This window comes from Antechinus flavipes, chromosome 2 (assembly GCF_016432865.1).
Source record: "Antechinus flavipes isolate AdamAnt ecotype Samford, QLD, Australia chromosome 2, AdamAnt_v2, whole genome shotgun sequence".
Taxonomy (NCBI): Eukaryota; Metazoa; Chordata; class Mammalia; order Dasyuromorphia; family Dasyuridae; genus Antechinus; species Antechinus flavipes.
In genome coordinates this window covers 53,684,580-53,708,729 of record NC_067399.1, presented here as the reverse complement: position 1 = coordinate 53,708,729, position 24,150 = coordinate 53,684,580, and the positions used below count along the sequence as shown (strand labels likewise).

General features: G+C 35.1%; 1 protein-coding gene across 1 annotated transcript in view; it reads right to left on the bottom strand.

Annotated features, from left to right (window-relative positions):
- The window catches only part of ZCCHC14 (zinc finger CCHC-type containing 14), a 117,687-nt gene that overhangs the window by 64,332 nt on the left and 29,205 nt on the right, over window positions 1-24,150 (bottom strand). The window contains exon 2 of the mRNA XM_051974804.1: window positions 12,206-12,329. Within this exon, the coding sequence (XP_051830764.1) occupies window positions 12,206-12,329 (124 nt within the window). The remainder of the gene's footprint in view (window positions 1-12,205; window positions 12,330-24,150) is intronic.

The window sequence follows — 24,150 nt, the reverse complement described above, 5'->3', positions numbered from 1 at the left end:
GAGCCCCTCAGGTCAAAAGGTATCCAACATGCTACTGGAGAAGAGCAAGACAAAGTGGCTAGACCAAAGCTATAAGGAAATTCAGCTGTGAATCTCTCTGGTGACAAAAGGAAAGTCCAATGCTACACAGATCAACATTGAATAGAAATCTGGAATGTAAGATCTATGAACCAAGGTAGGAATCCATGAACTTAAATGGATAGGAATAGATGAATTTAATTCAGGTGATCATTACATATACTACTATGGGAAAGAACCACTTAGAAGAAATGTAGTAGCCCTCATAATCAATTAACAGGTGAGAAAAGAAGCAGTGAGGTATAATCTCAAAAATGACAGAAAAGCTGTTCAAATCCAAGACAAATGACTGAATGGCACAGTAATATAAGTCTATGCTATGACGATCAAAGTTGGTCAGTTTTATGAAGATCTATGACATCATCTACAAATAACACATACAAAAAATTTTGTCACAATCGTCATAGGGAATAGGAATGCTAAAGTAGTAAATCAAAAGATACTTAGAATAATAAGCAAGTTTGGTCTTGAAATATAAAATGAAGCAGGGTAGACAGAAACTAAAGATAATTTACTGGTCATAACAAAAATTCTTTCAATAATACAAAAGTATACTTTGGACGTCACCAGATAATCAGTATCAATAATCAGGCCAATTATTTACTTTATAGTCAAAGATGAAGAAACTCTATGCAATCAGTTAAAACAAGACCTGGAGCTAACCTATGGTTAGCTGAACTTATGGTTCAGATCATGAGCTTCTTATTGCAAAATTCAGACTTAAATTGAAAAAAAGTATAGAAAACCATCAGACTATAAAGGTATGCCTTAAATAACATCCTTTATGAATATGAATTGGAGTTGATTGATAGATTTATGGGATTAGATATGGTAGTGCCTGAAGAACTATGAACAGAAGTTTGAAATATTGTACCGGAAACAGCAACAAAAAATATAACGAAGAGAGAGAAAACAAAATGACTGTCTGTTGAGACTATAAATAGCTGAGGAAAGAGAGTTAAAGTGAAAATGGGAAAAGTAACGATACATTCAACTGGATGCAAAATTCCAGAGAATAGCAAGGAGAAAAAAGCTTTTCTTTTCTTTCTTTATTTTATTATAGCTTTTTAGTTACAAGATATATGCATGGGTAATTTTTCAGCATTGACAATTGCAAGACCTTTTGTTCCAACTTTTCCCCTCCTCCTCCCCACTCTTTCCCCCAGATGGCAGGTTGACCAATACATGTTAAATATGTTAAAGTATAAGTTAAATACAATATATGTATACATGTCCATACAGTTATTTTGCTGTACAAAAAGAATCGGACTTTGAAATAGTGTACAATTAGCCTGTGAAGGAAATCCAAAATGCAGGTGGACAAAAATAGAGGGATTGGGAATTCTATGTAGTGGTTCATAGTCATCTCCCAGAGTTCTTTTGCTGGGTGTAGCTGGTTCAATTCATTGCTGCTCTATTGGAATTGATTTGGTTCATCTCGTTGAAGAGGGCCACGTCCATCAGAATTGATCATCATATAGTATTGTTGTTGAAGTATATAATGATTTCCTGGTCCTGCTCGAAATAAAGTTTTCTTAAAATAAGCAATGCAAAGAAATAGAAATAAACAGAATGAGAAAGACAAAGGATCTCTTGAAAAAAAAGAGTTATCAAGGGAACATTTCATGCAAAAATGGACATGATAAAAGAAATAGTAGGGACTTAAAAACAGAAGCAGAAGAGATTAAGTGCTATACCCAATATGCCAGCAAATTTGGAAAACTCAACAGTAATTACTGGATTGGAAAAGATCAGTGTTCATCCTACTCATAAAGAAGGGCAATGCCAAACAATGTTCAAATTACTAAATGATTTCACTCGTTTTACATGCCAGTAAAGTGATGTTGAAGATTTTGCAAGCTAAATTTCAATATATGAACCATGAATAATCAGAAGTGGAGTTTGCTTTTTGAAGAGGCAGAAGAACTAGAAACCAAATTACCAGGATTTGCTGAATTATGAAGAAAGGAGTTCCAGAAAAACACCCACTTCTGCTTCATTACCTATACTAAAGTCTCTAACTGTGGTGGATCACAACAAAATGTGGCAAATCCTAACTAAAGAGATGGAAGAACTAGATCAACTTGTTTCCTGAGGGATCTGTATGTGGGCCAAGAACTAAACAGAACCAAACATGAAACAACCGATTAGTTTAAAAATTGAAAAAGGAGTACAACAAGGCTCTATTATTGTCACCTTATTTATTTACCTTATATGCAGAGTACATCAATGTGAAATGCCAGGTTGGATGAATCAAGAAATATAAGCAATTTCAGATATGTAGACAAAGTACTTTGATGACTTTGTAAATAAGAAAGAACTAAGTTTCTTGATTGAGGGTGAAAGAGGAGAGTAAAAGCTAGGTTGAAGCTTAATATTAAATAAAACTAAGATAATGGTATCTGGTCCTATCATTTTCTGGCAAATAGAGGGAGGAGATATCACTTTGTTGACAAAGGTCCATATAGTCAAAAATTATGTTTTTTTCTGATAGCCATGCATGGCTGTAGGAGCTATATTATAAAGAAAGCTGCAAAATTGATGCTTTTGAATTATAGTGCTGGAGAAGAATTTTGAGAGTCCTTTCAATAGCAAGATCATTAAATCAATCAATACTTAAAAATAATTCAGACTATTCACTGGAAAGTCAAATACTGAAGTCGAAGCCTAAATACTTTCACTATATAATTAGAAGACAAAATTACTGGAAAAGACCTTTTGACATTGGGAAAGATTGAAGGCAAAAAGAGAAGAGGATAAAAGAGGATGAGATGGATACTGTCATGCAAACAACTAACATGAACTTGGACAGATTGGAAGAGAGTAGAGGATAGAAAAGTTTGGCCCATGGGGTTACAAATATAAGCATTTTAACATTTTACATATACTTACAAGCAAAATAATTACAACTTAACTCCCTCACTTCTGAGACCAAGTCCACATCTGCTGATTTGCTTATATCCTTTTAAAATAAATTTCTCCAACTGGAAATTCACATGCCAGAAACTAGGTATTGACCCACACCTAACACTGTATACCAAGATAAGGTTGAAATGGGTTCATGATTTAGACATAAAGAGTAGTACTAGAAGCAAATTAGAAGAACAAAGCATCGTTTACCTCTCAGATCTGTGAAAAAGGAAGAAATGTTACTAAAGAAGAACTGAAGTACATTATTGAATACAAAATGGATAATTTTGATTATATTAAGTTTAAAAGATTTTGTACATACAAAACCAATGAAGACAAGATTAGAAGGGAAGCAATAAATTAGGAAAAAATTTTATATTCAAGGGTTCTGATAAAGACCTCATTTCTAAATATAGAAGATTTAAATTAATTATAGAAATCCAAGCCATTCTCCAATTGATAAATGTTCAAAAGATATGAACAACACAATTTTCAGATGAAGAAATAAAAACTATTTCTTTTTTAGGCAATTGGGGTTAAGTGACTTGCCCAGGGTCACACAGCTAGACAGTGTCTGAGATCAAATTTGAACTCAGGTCCTCCTGACTTCAGGGCTGGTGCTCTATCCACTGCGCCACCTAGCTGCCCCCTTAAAAACTATTTCTAGTCATATGAAAAGGTGCTTTAAATCATTATTGATGAGAGAAATGCAAATTAAGACAAGTCTGAAGTACCACTATACACCTCACAGATTGGCTAAGAAGTCAGGAAAAGATAATGATGAATGTTGAAGGGGATGTGGGAAAACTGGAACATTAATACATTGTTGATGGGGTTGTGAAGTTATCCAATCATTCTGGAGAGCAATTTGGAACTATGCCCAAGGGTCTATCAAACTGCATACCTTTGATCCAGCAGTGTCTCTACTGGGCCTGTATCCCAGAGATCTTAAAGGAGAAAAAGGGACCCACATATGCAAAAATGTTTGTGGCAGCCCTTTTTGTAGTGGCAAGAAATTGGAAACTGAGTGGATTGCCCATCAGCAGTTGGGGAATGGTTGAATAAGTTATGGTATATTAATGTTATGGAATATTATTGTTCTGTAAGAAATGATCAGCAGGATGATTTCAGAAAGGCCTGGAGAGACTTACATGAACCTATGCTAAATGAAGTGAGCAGAACCAGGAGATCATTATACACAGCAACAAAATTATATGATGATCAATTCTGAAGGCCATGGCTCTTTTCAATAGAGGTGATTCAGGCCAATTCCAATGATCTTGTGATGGAAAGAGCCATCTGCACCCAGAGAGAGCTCTGACTGTGGGAACTGAGTATGGATCACACTATAGTATTTTCACTCTTTTTGTTTACTTGCACTTTGTTTTCTTTCTCTTTTTTTATTTTTGATATGATTTTTCTTAAGCAGCATGATATTTGTGGAAATATGTATAGAAGAACTGCACATGTTTAACATATATTAGATTACTTATCATCTTAGGCAAGAGGGTGGGGGAAAGGGAAGGAAAAAATTTAGAACATAGGATTTTGTTAGGGTAAATGTTAAAAATTATCCATTTATATATTTTGAAAATAAAAAGCTTTAATAAAAAACATAATAAAATAAATTTCTCTGGAAACATCCTGAAATTTCTATTTCTAAAATCCTAAATCAGGTATCCTTAAGAAAGGGAAGAAAATAACAATTATTAACTGCTTACTTTGTATTAGACACTGCTGAACCCTTAACAAATATCATCTTATTTGATCCTCACAATATCTGTGTGAGGCAAGTCCTATTTCACCCCCATTTTAGAATTAAGAAATCTGAGGCAGACAAAGATTAAGTGACTTGCCCAGGATTATTACACAGCTAGCTAAGTGTCTTAGGACAGATATCAACATGGGTCTTATTGACTCCAGTTCTCTAAACACCACACCACCAAATGCCTCTATAAAGAACAATAAAATGAATAATGGATGCAAAAGCACTTAATGAGCACTTACTTTATGCCAGATATTATGTGTCAAACTGCTAGGGATACAAAATACTTAAAGACAAGAAAGGCAAAGTTCACTGCTGGTATCACACAAATGTCTCATTCAAGCAAATTCTAATTTCTTTTTTTTTCTAATTTCTAATTTCCATTCTAATCATGAATGATGTTCCATATCCATTAGATATATAAGCAATCTGTCAAATTTTGATGAACTTTCTAAGTTAATATTAGCACAGGAATGGAAAAAGTTGTATAACACTTTCCAAAGAGAAAAAATAAATATAACTTATAGTTTCTATTTGTCACTATTACAATTTTATTTTATCTATTTTTAAAAATATACATCGAGCCATGCAATTCTACTAAACAGTTTTAATATTTCTTTGTGTCCAGTTTTCAACATTGTGAGAAGCATATATGTTATTCTGTCAATGTGATTACAAATAAATGGCTTTGGGGTCAGCATAGCTTGGTTTGAAGACTATCAGGTTGACAGAGCACTCAAGCTCAGAGATCAGACAGTAAAACACTAATGATAAGTAATCCCTATAGCTTTGAAAGAATAATTGTAGTATTCTAAAATGGAAATAAAATACAACATTAAGTCAATACAAATAAAATACAACATATTAAGACAATACAAATAGTCTTGAACTCATTTCAATAAAATTTTATCAGACTCCTATAATGGGTAAGTGCTGGAAATAAATAGATAGAAAATAGACCTTGATTTAAGGGAGAGACTCTTGGCCACATTAAATATGAAAAATATGAGAAAGTGATAAATGTAAAAGAGAGGCCAGGACAACGTAGTGAGAAAGAGAGACCACTTTCACAGTAGGAGATCAGGCAAGGATTTATTCAGGATTATTAGGAGTTCTAATCTATTTTTCAAACAGCTTCAAAAGTGATTTTCCTTAAATGCAGGTCTGGCTGTGTCATTGTCTGACTCAATAAACTTCAGTGGCTTTCTGTTGTCTCTAGTATACAATACAAACTTTTGAGGATCTCCATAACTTGGCCTCATTCTATCTTTCCAGCTTTATTGCACATTTTTCTCCCCTTCCTGGACACGAAAATCCAGGCAAACTGGTCTTCTCTCTGTTACTGCCATATTTCTCATTCAATTTTCCATCTGTCTTTTCTTTAATCTTTTCCTTTGTTTGTAATATACTCCCTTCTTTACTTCTGCCTTACAGAATTCTACGTTATCTTTATTTTGAACCTATCATGCAAGCTGCTTAAGAAGAGGGATTGCTGAGGCAGCTAGTTGGAGCAGTGGATAGAGCACTAGCACTGAAGTCAGGAGGACCTGAGTTCAAATTTGACCTCAAGACACTTAACGTGTCCTAGCTGTGGATCCTGAGCAAGTCACTTAACCCCAATTGCCTCAGGAGAAAAAAAAGAGGGATTACTTTATGTGGTGGTGATTGTCTCCCTTGTGCCTGCCATTTAATAAAAGCTTGCTGATTGATCAGATCATATTTGGAGGATTATTATCAGGTCTGCTGGGTAACACAATGGCTAAAGTACAGGGCTTGGAATCAGAAAGACTCAAATCCAGCTTCAACCACTTAATAGCAGACCCAGGGCCAATCAGTTCACCCTATTTGCCTCAAGTTTCCTCATCTCTAAAATGAATGAAATGGTAAACCATTCCAGTATCTTTGCCAATAAAACCCTGAAGTGTTCATGAAAGGTCTCGGGGCAGCAAAGCGGGCTTGGAATTAGAAGACTCATCTCTGTGAGTTAAAATCTGACCTCAGACACTAGCTAGTTGTGTAACCCTGGGCAAGTCATTTCACCCTGTTTGCCTCAGTTCCTCATCTGTAAAATAAGCTGGAAAAGAAAGTGGCAAATCTCCAGTATTTCTGCCAAGAAAACCCCAACAGCATCACAAAGAACTGAACATGATTGAAACACACCTGAACAAAACAGGTTTTGGGAAATAATTGTTTTTTCACTTAACAATATGTTTTCCCCAATTACATGTAAAGACAGTTCTCAATATTTATTTTTCTAAGATTTTGAGTTCCAAATTTTTCTTCCTCCCTGCTCTTCTCCCCAATCCCCAAGACAGTAAGCAATCTAATAACACACATACAATCATGTCAAACTTCCATATTAGTAATGTTATTAAAGAAGAATCAGAACAAAAGAGAAAAACCACAAGGAAGAAAAAGCAAACATTTTTTTAAAAGCAAAAAATATTATGCTTTGATTTGCATTCAGTGTCCATTTTCTCTCTGGATTGAATGGCATTTTCTATCATGAATCTTTTGGAATATTGAATCACAGTATTGCTAGAAGAGTTTAGTCTATTATAGATGATTATCATACAGTGCTGTTATTGTGTACAATGTCCTTCTGGTTCTGGGCAATATATTTATAAAGCTAAATAGAATCCAGTAGCATTAGGTCAACTTAAGACCTGCTGAGAATCAATTGAAAAAAGTACAAATGTTGAACCTGTAGAAGACTTATGGGTTAGGTTGAATATGGTAGTAAATGTCTTCAAGTACTAGAGAGATTATTTACATGGAAACAAAACTGGGTTGGTTCTGTTAAGCCCCAGAAGTTAACAATATGTAGCAATTTCATCTCCATGTACAGAAAAATTTCCTGACCATCAAAGCTAGTCCTAAGCATAAATGGCAGCTGGAGTAGTAGGATATCCCTCATTATAGATTGCCATGCAAATACTGGACAAAAATATGTTTGTTATATTATTGAGGAGCTTTTTGATCAAATATAGTTTCTAAGCTTTAAAAATAAAAATTCCTGAGCTTTGATGAGATTTGGGAGAGCATCTCACTAATGCATAATTTCCCTCCCAAATTAAAAATTGGGGAAAAAAAACAAAACGAAGCAGCATGTGAATTGGCAACAATCGGTTTGGAGATCTGTTGATCTATTTATTGGGCATAGTTTTGAGACAGGTCAGGGTAATACCTGAACTTCTGAATAAAAAAAAAAAATCTCTGTGCCAAGTTCCCTTCTCTGAAACTTAATAGTTTCAAGACAATGGCCTTCAGCAATGAGAGGTTAAGTTTCTCTCTGAATTAGTCAATATACATGTCAGAGGCAGGCCATAGACCCTAGTTTTGCTGATTTTAAGACCAATTCTTTATTCTAAGCTATAATGATCTCACTTTGAGAATTTAATAAAAATAACAACAACTAGTTTTCACCAATCTATTAAAAATTTTATCATTCAACAAATGAAAGATTGAAATATCAATATTAATATCTAAAAGACCTGGCAATTTCAATTGAATACATATTCAGTAAATATTTACTATGAGATCTATTTAGGTTTATTAAATTCAACATATTTTTATAATTTTATTTATAAACATGAAATTAACATACAGTGTAAATGAAATCTTTAAATGTAAATAGAGCATGCTTCTACATTTTGCTTTATGTGGACTTTATAATTTTAAAATCAAGACATGACAGGCAGATTTTCACCCTTCTAATTTTTAAGTGAGCAAAAAGAATACTGACACTATTATCATTTCATCCAGAAGTTAAAATAATGTAAAACAAATGCCATGACAAGGAATGCATGAAGAAAGCATTTGTCAACCACTTCCAATGTGCAAAGCTCTGTGCTAAATCTAAGGGATAAAAAAAGAAAGACAGTTTCTGCCCTCAAGGAGCTCAAATTCTAATGAGGAAGACAACCCAAATGAAAGATTTCAGCTACATGTTAGATGGAAAGATTCCCTGGACTTTAGGATACAGTGGCAATCCCTAGAAATGGTGATACCTCTTCTTTAATATCACTGACAAAATTAAGTCCAATTATTGATGTTGAACCATTTGACTTCGATGACAACTACTGTGTTTTCTGGGTCTTTTTTTTTTTTAAATAACTTTTTATTGATAGAACCTATGCCAGGGTAATTCTTTACAGCATTATCCCTTGCATTCACTTCTGTTCCGATCTTTCCCCTCCCGCAGATGGCAAGCAGTCCTTTACATGTTGAATAGGTTACATTATATCCTGGATACAATATATGTGTGTAGAACTGAACAGTTCTCTTGTTGCACAGGGAGAATTGAATTCAGAAGGTATAAATAACCCGGGAAGAAAAACAAAAATGCAAGCAGTGTTTCCCAGTGTTTTTTCTTTGGGTGCAGCTGCTTCTGTCCATCCTTCATCAATTGAAACTAAATTAGCTCTCTTTATCGAAGAGATCCACTTCCATCAGAATACATCCTCAAACAATATCGTTGTTGAGATATATAATGATCTCCTGGTTCTGCTTATTTCACTCAGCATCAGTTCATGTAAGTCTCTCCAGTCCTCTCAGTATTCATCCCACTGGTCATTCCTTATAGAACAATAATATTCCATAACATTCATATACCACAATTTACTCAACCATTCTCCAATTGATAGGCATCCATTCATTTTCCAGCTTCTAGCCACTACAAACAGGGTGGTCACAAACATTTTGGCACATGCAGGTCCCTTTCCCTTCTTTAGTATGTCTTTGGGGTATAAGCCCAGTAGAAACACTGCTGGATCAAAGGGTATGCACAGTTTGATAACTTTTTGAACATAGTTCCAAATTGCTCTCCAGAATGGCTGGATGTGTTCACAATTCCACCAACAATGTATCAGTGTCCCTGTTTTCCCACATCCCCTCCAACATTCTGCATTATCTTTCCCTGTCACTCTAGCCAATCTGACAGGTGTGTAGTGGTATCTCAGAGTTGTCTTAATTTGCATTTCTCTGATTAATAATGATTTGGAGCATATTTTTATATATGTCTATAAGTAGTTTCAATTTCTTTGTCTGAGAATTGTCTGTTCATATCCTTTGACCATTTATCAATTGGAGAATGGTTTGATTTCTTATAAATTAGAGTCAATTCTCTATATATTTTGGAAATGAGGCCTTTATCAGAATCTTTGATTGTAAAAATGTTTTCCCAGTTTATTGTTTCCCTTCTAATCTTGTCTGCATTTGTTTTGTTTGTACAAAAACTTTTCAATTTGATATAATCAAAATTTTCTATAGTGATCTCTAGTTCTTCTTTGGTCATAAATTCCTCCCTCTTCCACAGGTCTGAGAGGTAAACTATCCTATGCTCTTTCAATTTATTTATAATCTCAATCTTTATGCCAGGTCATGAACCCATTTTGACCTTATCCTGGTGTACGGTGTTAAGTGTGGATCAATGCCTAGTTTCTCCCATACTAATTTCCAATTTTCCCAGCAATTTTTGTCAAATAATGCATTTTTATCCCACAAACTGGGGTCTCTGGGTTTGTCAAACTGTTTTCTGGGTCTTCAGGAGCACCTGCATGAGCAGTTGCCAGGCTACCTCCTCAGAGGGTATCCTTCCCAGAATGAGGGTGGTGGACTCTGGGCCGGAAACCCAATTATTTCCAAGACTCTTGGAATGAGGGTGCTGGGCTTTCTCCATTATATTCTGAGGGAAGATTTGTGGTCAAGGTAGTCATGGTGGTCTGACTTGCCTGGCTTCTGTCTTACCCTGTGTGTCTTTGCTTAGAATGAGTGAGGCTGTCTTGTGTGCTGCCTCTCTGGTAATGGCTAACAAATTGGTAGGAATAGCTAGCTCCTTCTCCACAGTAGCTGTTTCCCTGGAGGACTAAAGAACCCAGAAAGCACCTTAGTCATCAAACATTTGGCTTACTTTTCAAATGGAGAGGTGGATGCCAAAAGTATCCCTGGGTTAAAATATAAACTTTTCTATAAAAGAAGGATGATGGATGATTGTAGCAGTAACATATTAATAAAGTAGAGTAGTAGAAGATAAAACCGATTTTTAAAAAAGCTTGGCAAAGATATTTAATGAGGCAAGTGACATAAGTGTTGGAGAAAAGATACAGGATCAGGTTTTCCAATTAGAAATCCAGTGCTTACCACAACTTGAACACTTTCCATTTACTGAAAGTAAATTTCCTCATTAAAATTATACCCACATTCAAATATAAGAACAAAAACACATTCCAAAATAAAAAATAGATTTTGGGAGGTATATCTCTGATCCTCTCCATTAGTGTGTTTAATCCTGAAGTAACTATATATCATTTTAATGCTATGTGATCTATTTTAATAAAATTCATTGTAACCAAACATTTTTTCTAAGAGGAAACAATTGCTAATCTAGAGAGAGATCAAACCTGAAGAAGAGTTCTTTGCTCACTTTCCACTAGGCCACACTCCTCTGTATTTCATCATGCTTTCCAGAACTTCACTTCCCCCAGGATCATATTAACCTTGAAATGCATCTTGCTTTTAGAACCCTCCCTCTTTTCCTCTCTCTCATTGGAGGGGGTGGAGAAAAGACAGTGGAAAGCCCTTCTCCAATCCTCTGAGGATGGTCCCCAGGACAGCCATCTCTTCATTTTCTAACAAGCCATTATCAGATCTCTGAAGTAATCTTGACCTCCCTCCACCCCCTTTAGCTTCTTTTCATGTATCTTTTTTCTCCATTATATTGTGAACTCCTAGAGGGCACAGATTATCTTTTGCCTTCCTTTCTACTTCTAGTGTTTATCCCAGTGCCAAGCATGCAATAGGTGCTTAATAATTAATGACTTATTAAAAACTGAAAAATAAGCATCATATATAAATCAGAGTAGACATGAAAGCAAAGCAATGATATTCTCTGCTTGATTCCCCTCATTTATCAAAGCAATAAAGACTAAACTCTAATACAAGAGGGAGAAATATAAGTCAAAATGTTTATTAAGAAAATCTATATGGTAGTGATCCAAGAAAATTATTATGTTATGATAAAGAAGCAACAGGTAACAACTAGAAAAATATCTGTAATTAAGACATGAATTCTAGTGACAGAATATAATAGGGAAAGGAAAACAAAACAAAAAAAAGGAAAATACTAATCCACTAGTTAGATTAGTTTTTCTTTAAACTTTCTTATTCTTACTTCAGCAGAAATAATGCCATTTCCTCAGTGAATAATTAATATTACTTAATAATTTTACTTTGCCACTATCGAGTAAATTTCCTTTTATTAATAAATGTCCCAATCTAACATATTATTCTAATTTTGACTCTATCAGAACACTGGCTTGAGTAAAGTCCTTTCCTATAATTCAGTAGAGATCTCCTGAATTAAATAATTATCCCAAGACAGTAAGGAAATGACTGAAGCACAAAAAAACTTTCATTTTTTAAGTCTGTACTTAAACCCAATTTTGGACTTACCTTTAGAGTGTTTTCCTGAAGGCCTCTTGGGTAAAGACTCCTCAATGGAATGTGCTGATGTATGTAGTGCATTTTCCAAACTGTTACCAACACTATTTATAGGGGTCTCTGCTCTTGGGGTAACCTAAGAGAACAAAAACAAGCATACAATAATTATACATTTTCAACTTTTTTTCATTAAAAAAAGTTAATTTTTCTTCTTGCATGGCTGTGCCCACAGAATAAAACTAGCTGACAGTACCAAATCTGTGGATTAGTATGTAGTTTTGTAATTTTTAATAAATAATTTCTTAATCTGAAATAGTAGCCTAATGAGTAAAAATTATTATTTTTTAAAACTTTATTCCTATGTTACAGATCTAGAACTCCTTCAATTTTATGTGAACAATCAACAAGCAATTCTTAAGCATTTACTTTATGCCACAAACTTAATATTAGATGCTAGAGATAGAGATAAAAATCCAACTGTCCTTGTTCTCAAGAAGCCTACTTTCTCTCAAAAGAAATAATTCATACACATGTAAGCAAATATAAAGGATTTACAGAACAAAAGGCAGCAGTGGGGGTAGTAAAAGGAGCAATGGATTCGAAGTCGGAAGACTTGGGCTCAAATTCTGACTTTGCCAGGTTATGTGATCTGTGAGAGCCCTGGGCAAGTTACTTGACATCAGATTGAACTACTCACGTTTCTACTACAGTATGGGTCTGTGAACTTTTAAAAACATTTTCATAACTATAATTTCAGGATAATTGGTTTCCTTTTAAAATACTATGTAGTTAATTTTATGCATCTAAAACATTATTCTGAAACAAAAGGTTTCCCCAGACAAAGGAGTAAATAAAAGCTCCTATATTAGCAAGCACAAATAACTTCTGGGATGTTGAGAAGCACTTAAAAAAGCCAAAATTGACAATAGGATACTAATTTGGGCCAGAATGAGACAAGAAAGATGCAAAAACAAATAAGACAGATGAAAAATTCTAGAGACAATTTCTCTACCACGTATAATTAAAGTATATAATATAAATATACATATCTAAATATATAAATTTATGCTACTGATACAGCTACATCAGGGAAAAGGTCACAGAATTTTAAAAGGAAGTTAGGAAGATTTTTAAGGTGTTCAAGTTTCCTTCAGATTGCCACAAAAGGGGCTTTCTAGCTACTACCTTTTTTGCTCCTAATTAAACTTACAGGCCACCTATTCCATTGCCTTCATTTTACAGATGAGGAATTGAGACCAAGAGAGGTTAGTGACTTATATAACATCCCACAGATAATAAACATCAGATCTGGTTATGACTTGTTTCCACTGTAGCATGCTACTTCAATGTCTCCTAAGAAGTAAAAGCAAAGTTCAGAATCCAGGTTTCTGGGCTCTAAATCTAGTGCTCTTATCATTATCCAGTACGAGCATGTGAAATTTATTTTTAAAAGTGTTTGAATATAAAAATGTACAGTATGCTACTTTGAATATAAAAATGTACAGCATGCTTTTCTTTGTATATGAAAACTCTGCCAACCTCTTCACAGGATCTTTGCTAAGTTATCTGCCAAACAGTTCTAACAGAATTGTGCTGACCTATCCATCCTTTCCTCCACTTTTTGCTAATATTAAGTATGCTTGATGATTTGTTTAGAGCTGGGGTATGTGCCATTTGTGCTGTTTTTCTAGGTAAAGAACCTATGACTCTGGTCTTACTAGTAGCAGGCTCTAACCAAATAAGTTAATCATAAAATGAACTTATAAAACAATCAAGGGATATAGTTCTTGTTTAGCTGCCTTATAAAATTAAAAGTATTACAACTTTCACTCACTTAGACTGGCACTTATACTGTCTTCTTTTTGAGGAGAGTGCTCTAAGACATTAAAAGGATTATACAAAGAGGAATTGATAATAATTGTTCAAATTGCTTTGTTCTATAGCACTGTCAGACTGATGCCTCCACATCAGGCATGACTGCTTTAGGGAAATAAAAGGAGATCTTTAGCACAGAAGTCATATCCTAAGGTTCTGTCTTCTGTTAGTCTATACTTTCTCCATTATTAGTTTCATCTAGTTCACCTCTATGAAGAAGAATCCAAAATCCTGTTTTAGCTTTTCCAAAGCTCTAGTTGCCATTATTTAACTGCCTGTGAGACATCTCCACCGGAATGTCCAATAACCTCAAAAATCAGTCATCTTTTCTCTTCCTAATTTTCCTTTTTCGGATAATGGTATTTCTTAGTTACCTAAGCTCCAAACTTTGACTATCCCCTATCCATGAACTCCTAAATCCTGTCAGAAAGGCCTTATCAATTCTTCATTCATAATGTATTTTTTAAAATTTGTCTTCCTTCCCTACTTTTCCCATTCTCAATAACAGCATGCTAGGCCTGGACCATATTATATCATATCAAGGCAGCCTTCTGAGTATTTAGCCTCCCTTCCCCTGGTATGTCCCTCCCTCTACAAATCTTACATACTAATGAAATTCTCTTAACACACCAATTTTATCATTCATTCAACAAACATTCAAGTCAACCACCCCTCTACTCAAAAATCTTCAGCAACTCTCTTTATTAACCTATACTACAAAAATTCTTAACTCTTTATCAACTGATCAATAAAATTAACGCCAGGGTTTCAAAAATTCAAGTAAAATGGTTTTGGCCTAAGGGCTTGTAATCTGGCCAGGGAAGACAACATATGCTTAATCAGGTATGTACAAAAATAGAAAATAATTGAGGGTGGAGGAGCAGTATCTGCTGAGATGGAAAGGATGCAGAGAGAATGTGAAAAGCTTTTACTCAGAAGGTAGCCAATAAGATAAGCCTTGAAGGAAACTAGAGATTTAATGAGAAGCAAGAACTTTTCAGTAATAGGAGATAGCCAGAAAAGCTCACAAACAGGAGAGAGAATATTGTATGCATTGAAGAGGAAAGTCAATTTGGGTTGGTAGGGAAATAACATGTAAAAAGGGTAGAAAGTCAAGTTGTATGTACTAAGAAAGGAAGTCTCAGGCTGTCATTCAGGACCCACTCACAATCTGATTTGTAGTCTACTTTTTGGGCACTTCTATCTACATAAACCTTTATTGCACTTAACACTGTCCAATGTAAGCATTCCCTGGATCTCCATCTATTACAATCAGATCCAGTTAAATGAATGTATTGGAATATTAATGTTCTATAAGAAATGATCAGCAGACTGATTTTAGAAAGGCCTGGAGAGACTTATGTGAACTGATGCTAAGTGAAGTGAGTAAAAATAAGAGAATATTATACACAGAAACAAGAAGATTAGGTAAAGATCAATGAAGAACTTGGCTCTTTTCAACAATGAGATGATTCAGGCCAATTCCAAGGTCTTGTAATGAAGAAAGCCAACTGCATCCAGAGAGAGGACCTATGGGGATTGAATGTGGATCACAATATAAATTATTTTTACCTTGGTTGTTGTTTGCTTGTTTTTTTCCTTTCTCATGTCCCCCTACCTCCATTCCACAGCATGATAAATGTGGAAATGTTTAACCTATACTGAATTACTTGCTGTCAGGTGAGGGAGGAGATGGGAAGGGAGAGAGAACAATTTGGAACACAAGGTTTTGCAAGGGTGAATGTTGAAAACTATCTTTACATGTACTTTGAAAAATAAAGTTAAATACAAAAAATCGTATCCAGGGGCAGCTAGGTGGAGCAGTGGATAAAGCACCAGCCCTGAAGTCAGGAGAACCTGAGTTCAAATTTGACCTCAATACCCTTTGATCCAGCAGTGCTACTTCGGGGCTTATATCCCAAAGAAATACTAAAGAAGGGAAAGGGACTCATGTGTGCCAAAATGTTTGTGGTAGTCCTCTTTGTAGTGGCTAGAAACTGGAAAATGAATGGATGCCCATCAATTAGAGAATGGCTGGGTAAATTGTGGTATATGAATGTTATGGAATATTATTGTTCTGTAAGAAATGACCAGCAAGATGAATACAGAGAGGCTAGGAGAGACTTACATGAACTGAAGCTAAGTGAAATGAGCAGAACCAGAAGATCATTATATACTTCAACAACAATACTGTATGAGGATGTGTTCTGATGGAAGTGGATTTCTTTGACAAAGAGACCTAACTCAGTTTCAATTGATAAATGATGGACAGAAGCAGCTACACCCAAAGAAAGAACACTGGGAAATGAATGTAAACTATTTGCATTTTTGTTTTTCTTCCCGGGTTATTTCTACCTTCTGAATCCAATTCTCCCTGTGCAACAAGAGAACTCTTCGGTTCTGCAAACATATATTGTATCTAGGATATACTGCAACATATTTAACATATATAGGACTGCTTGCCATTCGGGGGAGGGGGTGGAGAGAGGGAGGGGAAAAATCGGAACAGAAGCGAGTGCAAGGGATAATGTTGTAAAAAAAATTAACCTGGCATGGGCTCTGTCAATAAAAAGTTATTATAAAATAAAAAAATAAAAATATTATTCAAAACAAAACAAAAAAAAATTTGGCCTCAGACACTTAACACTTCCTAGTGTGTGACCTTGCCTCAGAAAGAAAAAAAAAAGAAGAAAATAAATTTGCTTAAAAAAAAATCATATCCAGTGACTTACAGCCTAGAACAAACTCGACCTCTTCCATCAAGTCTTCTCTGATTAATATTGCTGGAAGTGATCTTTTTCTTCTAAATGCCTCAGATAAGATATCACACACGAATTTTTAATCCAGTTATTTGTTCATATTTTTACAACTAGATTCTCTGTATGTTCCCAAAGTCTAAGGGAGTTATGTTTCCTTTGTAGTCACCTCCCCTCAACTTCCTTAAGATAGTTTATACTAAATGATTAGATTTAGAGCAGGAATGTATTTTACAGATCAAATCCATTGTTCTCATTCTACAGAGGACCAGAGACATTAAAAACCTAAGGCCATACACCAAGATACTAGGGGAAACTTTTGTTGGATAGTGTGCCTAACACAGAAACAGCTCTTTCCAATTTTTCATTCTCCAACAGAGGTTTGTTAGCTCCCACAAGACAACAGGAAAAGAACCACACTCTCATTAGACAGATTTCAGAATAATGAGAGGCCCAGCTTTACAAACTACACCACAGTACTACAGTACTCCCCCAACCTTGAAGCTGTAAAGTGGAGTCCCTTCCAAAATCCCAGGAGAAAACAAGTCCAAAAGTAGAAGTTTACATCCTAACTCTAAGGCCATAATCACATTCCAACAAGTTATGTATTTCCATCAACAATTATGTCAGGTCCCATTAAGTTTCTTCTGGTCCTGTCCTCCCTTCTCTCAAATCCTTACATTTTCTCCCCAGCTATCTATCTTGAAATTTTAATTAAGAACTTGTAGGGGCAATCTTTTTTTTCCATACATGAATAGGATTGAATTTGGAGAATATCTAGTGCATTCCCCTTCATTTTAGAAAGAAATTGAGACCTAGAGAAATTGTTATTTGTCTAAGGTAATACAGGTATAGTTTAAGTAGCAAGATGGGAAGATGAACTCAGGTACTTTCATTCCAAATCCAGCCCTTTTTCTACTACTAAATACTACTACTAAAATATACCAATAAAGGCACAAGGGATTTTTTTTTTTTTAAAGAGCACTTATTTTCTTCAATATATCACTCCAAACTACTGCTGCTTAATTCTCCATATGTTCAATTTCCCCAACAAGATTTATCATCTTTACTTTGATAGTTTGTTTATACACAAAGCCATCTTATATACATTTGAACTTCCCAGAAACCTTCAAAAAATTTTTTTTGGTTATTTTGGGTTAAAGCTAATTTATCCCATGTGACTTAAGCAGTTCAACTCAAAAGATTTCTGACTCACGCTCACGCTGAAGCATAGTCATTTTAGTTTTACGTCCTCAAGAGCAGAGATCTGATAATTTCCAAATGGAGCCCTTTAGCTAGGAAGATGATATTATGGTTATGTATCTTTTTCTTCTCAATAGTATTTTATTTTTTCTAAATACACATAAAGATAGTTTTCAATATTCACTTTTGTAAGAATTTGTGTTTCAAAATTTACTCCCTCCATCCTTTAATTCCCCCTTCTCAAGACTGAATCTAAATTCAGTATTTTTTGCAATTTATAAATCTATTTTATATAAGTAAAAATTAGTATGACACAGATTACATGCTGTCAATTTATGTTCAATTAGTAACATAGAGAATCAATGAATTTTGAATAAGATTTCAGTGCTATATAAAGAAATAATAACCACTAAAATTGTCCAGAAAATGGACTAAACTATCTTGGAAACTGATCATCTTGTTTTTATGTGAAGATCAGTAATGTTGGGGACAGAATAAACATAGTAAGTAGGAATGTGGCCTGGTAGCTCCTAAGGTACATTCTAAGTATAGACTCCTAAAATTATAATTTTAAGAGTACTCAAAAACTTCTCTATGAAAAATTGATTTTTTGATCTTTTTGGAGCTGACACACTTTCCTAGATATTTAATTTCATATACACAAGTATACATGCACACACATGCATGAGTTCACATACACATAAGTAAACACACGCAAAATAAATCTGAAGCACACTGAAGACAAATCCGCTTTAGGTGAGTTCATGTTGAACAGCTCATAAGATGCTTAAATAAATACTGGATGATAGATTAGCCTATGTATCTTTCTGCCTTATCTACCTGGATGTTTCTGCATCTGAATCACAGAACTGATAAAAATTTTGGTATCATGTGATCCAATAACATATAAATGATAAAATCAGAATAATTATTACGAAATGGCAAGATGCGAGGCCCTTCAAAAAATACATGGTAAGGAGTAGCTAGGTGGCACAATGAATAGAGTATCAGCCCTGAAGTCAGGAGGACCCGGGTTCAAATCTGACCTCAGATAATTAACACTTCCTAGGTTGTGTGACCTTGAGCAAGTCACTTAACCACAATTGCCTCTCCATTGGGGTTAAAATCCAGGACATGGATTTTGATCCAGCAAAGAAGACTGGGAAGAGGCAACTATACAGATAGGGGGAAAACCAGGAGAGTACAAAAACTCTCAAAAACTCAAGGACAATATCCAGAAAAGGATGTTCAACAGGGTCAAATGCTCTAGAGAGATTAAGAAGGATGAAGACTGAGAAAAGGTCACCGAATCTAGCAATAAAAAATTGTTGAACCTCAAAGAGAATAGTTTTAAGTTTAATGATTGAATTAGAAGCCAAATTGCAAAGGGCTGTGAGGTGAATGTAAGATGAGGAATTAGACAGTAAATATAGACAAGATTTTTCTAGAAGTCTAGTTGAGAAAGACTCTTTGACCATGTGAACTCATAAATAAAAATTCACAATGTTTTGTTTATATTCATGTGTGACATGTCTCCTTTACTGTATTTGTATCCCCAGACCTTAGCACAGTACCTAACACAAAATAAACATTTAATAAATGTTACCTGATTCTATGCAACCTCTTCTTGACTGAAGCAGAATGGCATTTAAAAGGGGAAGATGATAAGGATTACACAGGGAAAACAAAGGATAATCATGTTAGATATCCTAAGTGTCTTACTGGTATCCTCAAGATGTATTAGCCTAAGTGTCTTACTGGTATCCTCAAAATGTAATGGGTGGTTTGTCTGTGGTGAACTTGTGGGAGTACAGAGAAATGGGCTGTTCATAATGGACAAGAACAGAAGGGAATGAGCCATACTAAAAGCAACACATGAGTTAATAAATGAGATAAAGAGACACATTAGGAATATTTGGGTTTTCCTTATAAAAGTGAAGAAAGACAGGATGATAGCTTGAAGGGATAGTAATTAGCAAGTGATAGTATGGAGTTTTGTTTGTTTGTTTGTTTGTTTTTTAAAGATGAGAGATTCAGTATGTTTGCAGGCAGTAGGGAAAGAGTCAATAGCCAAAATCCTGTATGAGATGGGATCAAGGGTACAAATAGAGACAAAAGGAAAGGTCTCTTCTTCAAGCCTGCAATAAAAAAGGTGAGAATAATGGATCCTATTAAGAAAATCTGAAATGCAGAATTGGGGAGAAGAGGAAGGTCAAGATGGATAGCTTCAATTTACTCAGGAAATGTACAAGATGAGTTCCTTTGATAAGAGGATCCCATAGTGAAGATACTATGGGATAAATAAAAGAATTACCAAGTAATAGGGAAGTAAAATCATATAACAAATTTATAATGAACTAAGCATTCTAGTATATTATTCATCAGCATTTTAATTGGAGTGAATGATAAGGATTAACTGAAGGTTTGGGAGCTGGGAAAGGAGATAGAGCTAAAGAATAAAAATGCAAGGGATTCAAGAATTAAAGATAAATATAAATGGTTAGCTAAAATATTAGTATTTCAAATGGAAGCAAACAGTAGCACTAAGAAAATAGGGAATGGTGTAATAACTGGAAAATTCAGTGAGGGTAGTAATAAAATAAAGATGGAAGATGAGGTTAAGGCCAAATAGAAGGTTATTAGAACTCTGGATCAAGGAATTGGACCAGCTTTCCTCACTAGAGCCAGAGATGCTGCTAGCTTTCCCTCTGTGCTGGGTTGCCTGGCCTAGTCAAGCCTGTTGTGCTGGGGTTTGGGGGCTTTCTGTTTGCCTTCTGCACTAAAGCTAGAGATCTCAGCTAAACTGGAATGCCAGTGAGAATAATTATAGCTGAAGATGGTGATGAACTCTGGAGAAATCAGGGTATTTAAAAGTCTTCAAGTATAAGGTCAGGGTTAAGGGTAGAGGGTGGATCAGAAGACTGTATACCAAATTGCATGAGAAAGGAAGGAGAGTGAGTAATCTTGAAATTAGCAGGAAACTGCTATCTAGACCAAAGTCTAGATAGTGGGGCATATCTGGATGGAATGAATCTCAAAGGGAGAAATGCTGAGTGATGGCAGCAGAAGGGTCTGAAAATAGCAATGAGCAATAATATGAGGATAATTCCTTCTCTTGTTTCACTACAAGCTTAGAGAAGATGCATTTTATTCTGGAGATTGCAAATGATTCATTTGTCTTAGGAGGAAAAAGCTAGGTCTCCGTGCTTGCAAGAAGATGGAAGGATTATGAGAGGTAGAAATCAAAAATAAAAATGTTTATCAAGAACAGAACAATGGAAAGGGAGAGCATAGGGGAATAGAGATAAGTTAATAATACTGTGGAAAGGAGAAGTTTTCATCTAGGTTACCTATTAATCACATTTCTAATTCAAAAGACATGAAAGAGTACCTAATTATAGCATGCTATCGCATCTTCATGGTAGTTGTGCCCCAGACCCTTCCAGATCCCATGTAAAATGAAGAACTCTTCAGCAAGAGTCTGTGACCTTTTTCTGTGTCATGAATCCTATGGTCAAGCTGGTAGAGCCTATAGACAATTCCTCAGAATAATGTTTAAAACCAATATAAGGAAATGCTAAATTTCACTGAGAAGTTAGTGAAGGTAAAGATGTCATTATTGCCACCTTGTAAGTTCAAGAACCTCAGGTTAAGAATCCATGCTCTTGAAGGGCTCTGAAGCCAATGTAGAAGGAGGTCTGGTATTAGGAGGGTGAGGAAACCTTCACTGGCTGTGGAAAACTAAAGGGTGGATAACTTATAAATTATTTTTTTGTCCTGCTGTAGATTCCAATTTGATTTTCATATCCAACCACATACTCCATTCCCCACTCCAATTCTAGCATTTTTAGTTTTTCAACACATAGAAAATGAGTTATTGATATAAAAAATATGAACTGATAAATTTTTTTCCTTAAGGAAACCATGAAATAATCCATGCATGAAATCAACAAGTAGTAAAAGCCTAATAACTCAAGCATTGGACTTGATATTCTAGGAAACCTGAATTTTAGGTAACTATGCTGTCACATTGATTGTGTGGCCCTGGGCAGCTCACTTTCTCTCTGTAGCCTTCAGTTTCTCTATGAAATGAAGATATTTGATTAGCTGTTATCAAAAGTTCCTTTCCTGCATTGATAAAAGATCTAACTACAATCATAGTTTATCAGAATTTACATCTTTATTCATATCCCTCCACTTCCAAAGAGTAAAATCTCTTAAGAGAATTAAAAAAAAAAATTAGTAAAATGACTTGCCCAGGATCACACATTTAATAATGTCTGAGGCAGTTTTCAAATTCAGGTCCTCTAGACTCCAAATCCAGTCCTCAATACATTGCACTCCCTGAATGTAAATTAAAATTTGGGACAAGATATAGCTCTTTACATAGATAATGAAAAAGGATGGAACAAAGTAGTTATTCATGAACTCATCTATCTTATTCCATACATGTCTGGCAATGATGATGATAATGACAATAAGTAGCACTTTTAACAAAAAAAATTGTAAAGCATTTTACAGTATTATCTCATTTGATCTTCACAACAACACCAGGAAGTAGATACTATTATTACCTTTATTTTACAAAGGAGTAAACTGACACATTGAGAGGTTAAGTGACTTGCCAAGGGTCACAAAGCTATTAAGAGTCTGAGACTAAATTTGAACTTAGATCTTCCTGATTCTAGGTCCAGAGTTCTATCCACTGCACCACTTAGACACCCAAGTTAACAAAAGAATAAGAGGTAAAAGGATATGTAGAGTTTATACAAAATGAATCACCATAAGAAAGAATGCTCCAATTGACTAATAATGAAGTGAAAGTCAAAATAACTCAAACTCAACCAACTTGCCAAAAAATTACAAAAAAAATGAAGCAGGCAAAATGTTTGTGGCAGCCCTGTTTGTAGTGGCTAAAAAGTGGAAATTGAATGGATGCCTATCAATTGGAGAATGGCTGGGTAAATTGTGGCATATGAATGTTATGGAATAGTATTGTTCTGTAAGAAATGACCAACAGGATGAATACAGAGAGGCTTGGAGAGACTTACATGAACTGAAGCTAAGTGAAATGAGCAGAACCAGGAGATCATTATACACTTTCAACAACGATATTGTATGACGATGTATCCTGATGGAAGTGGATTTCTTTGACAAAGAGACCTAACTGAGTTTCAATTGATAAATGATGGACAGAAGCAGCTACACCCAAAGAAAGAACACTGGGAAACGAATGTGAAGTATTTGCATTTTTGTTTTTCTTCCCGGGTTATTTCTACCTTCTGAATCCAATTCTTCCTGTGCAACAAGAGAACTGTTCAGTTCTGCAAACATATATTGTATCTAGGATATACTGCAACATATCTAACATATATAGGACTGCTTGCCATCTGGGGAGGGGGTGGAGGGAGGGAGAGGAAAAATCGGAACAGAAACGAGTGCAAGGGATAATGTTGTAAAAAAAAAATTACCCTGGCATGGATTCTGTCAATATAAAGTTATTATTAAATAAAATTAAATAAAATATTAAAAAAATTAAAAAATTAAAAACGAGGCAGGATTGTTGGTGGAGTTGTGAACTGATACAACCATTCTGGAGAACAATTTCTTTTTTTTTTTTAAATAACTTTTTATTGACAGAACCCATGCCAGCCAGGGTAATTTTTTACAATATTATTCCTTGCACTCACTTCTGTTCCGATTTTTCCCCTCTTGCCCTTCACCCCCAGTGTGCCAGGCGCTAGGATAAGGGATGGAGAAAGGCCAGAGATGGTCCCTGCTCTCAAAAAGCTCCAAGTTGGGGGTAGGAGAGGCAAGGTGACCTATTCAAGGCTCTGCAGAGAAGAGGGAACCCAATAGATTTTTGAGTCGGGAGCCTCTGCCCCCTCCCCCAGATGGAAAGCAGTCCTATACATGTTAAATAGTTACAGTATATCCTAGATACAATATATGTTTGCAGAACCGAACGGTTCTCTTGTTGCACAGGGAGAATTGGATTCAAAAGGTAAAAATAACCCAGGAAGAAAAACAAAAATGCAAGCAGTTTATATTCATTTCCCAGTGTTCTTTCTTTGGGTATAGCTTCTTCTGCCATCCTTCATCAATTGAAACTGAATTAGATCT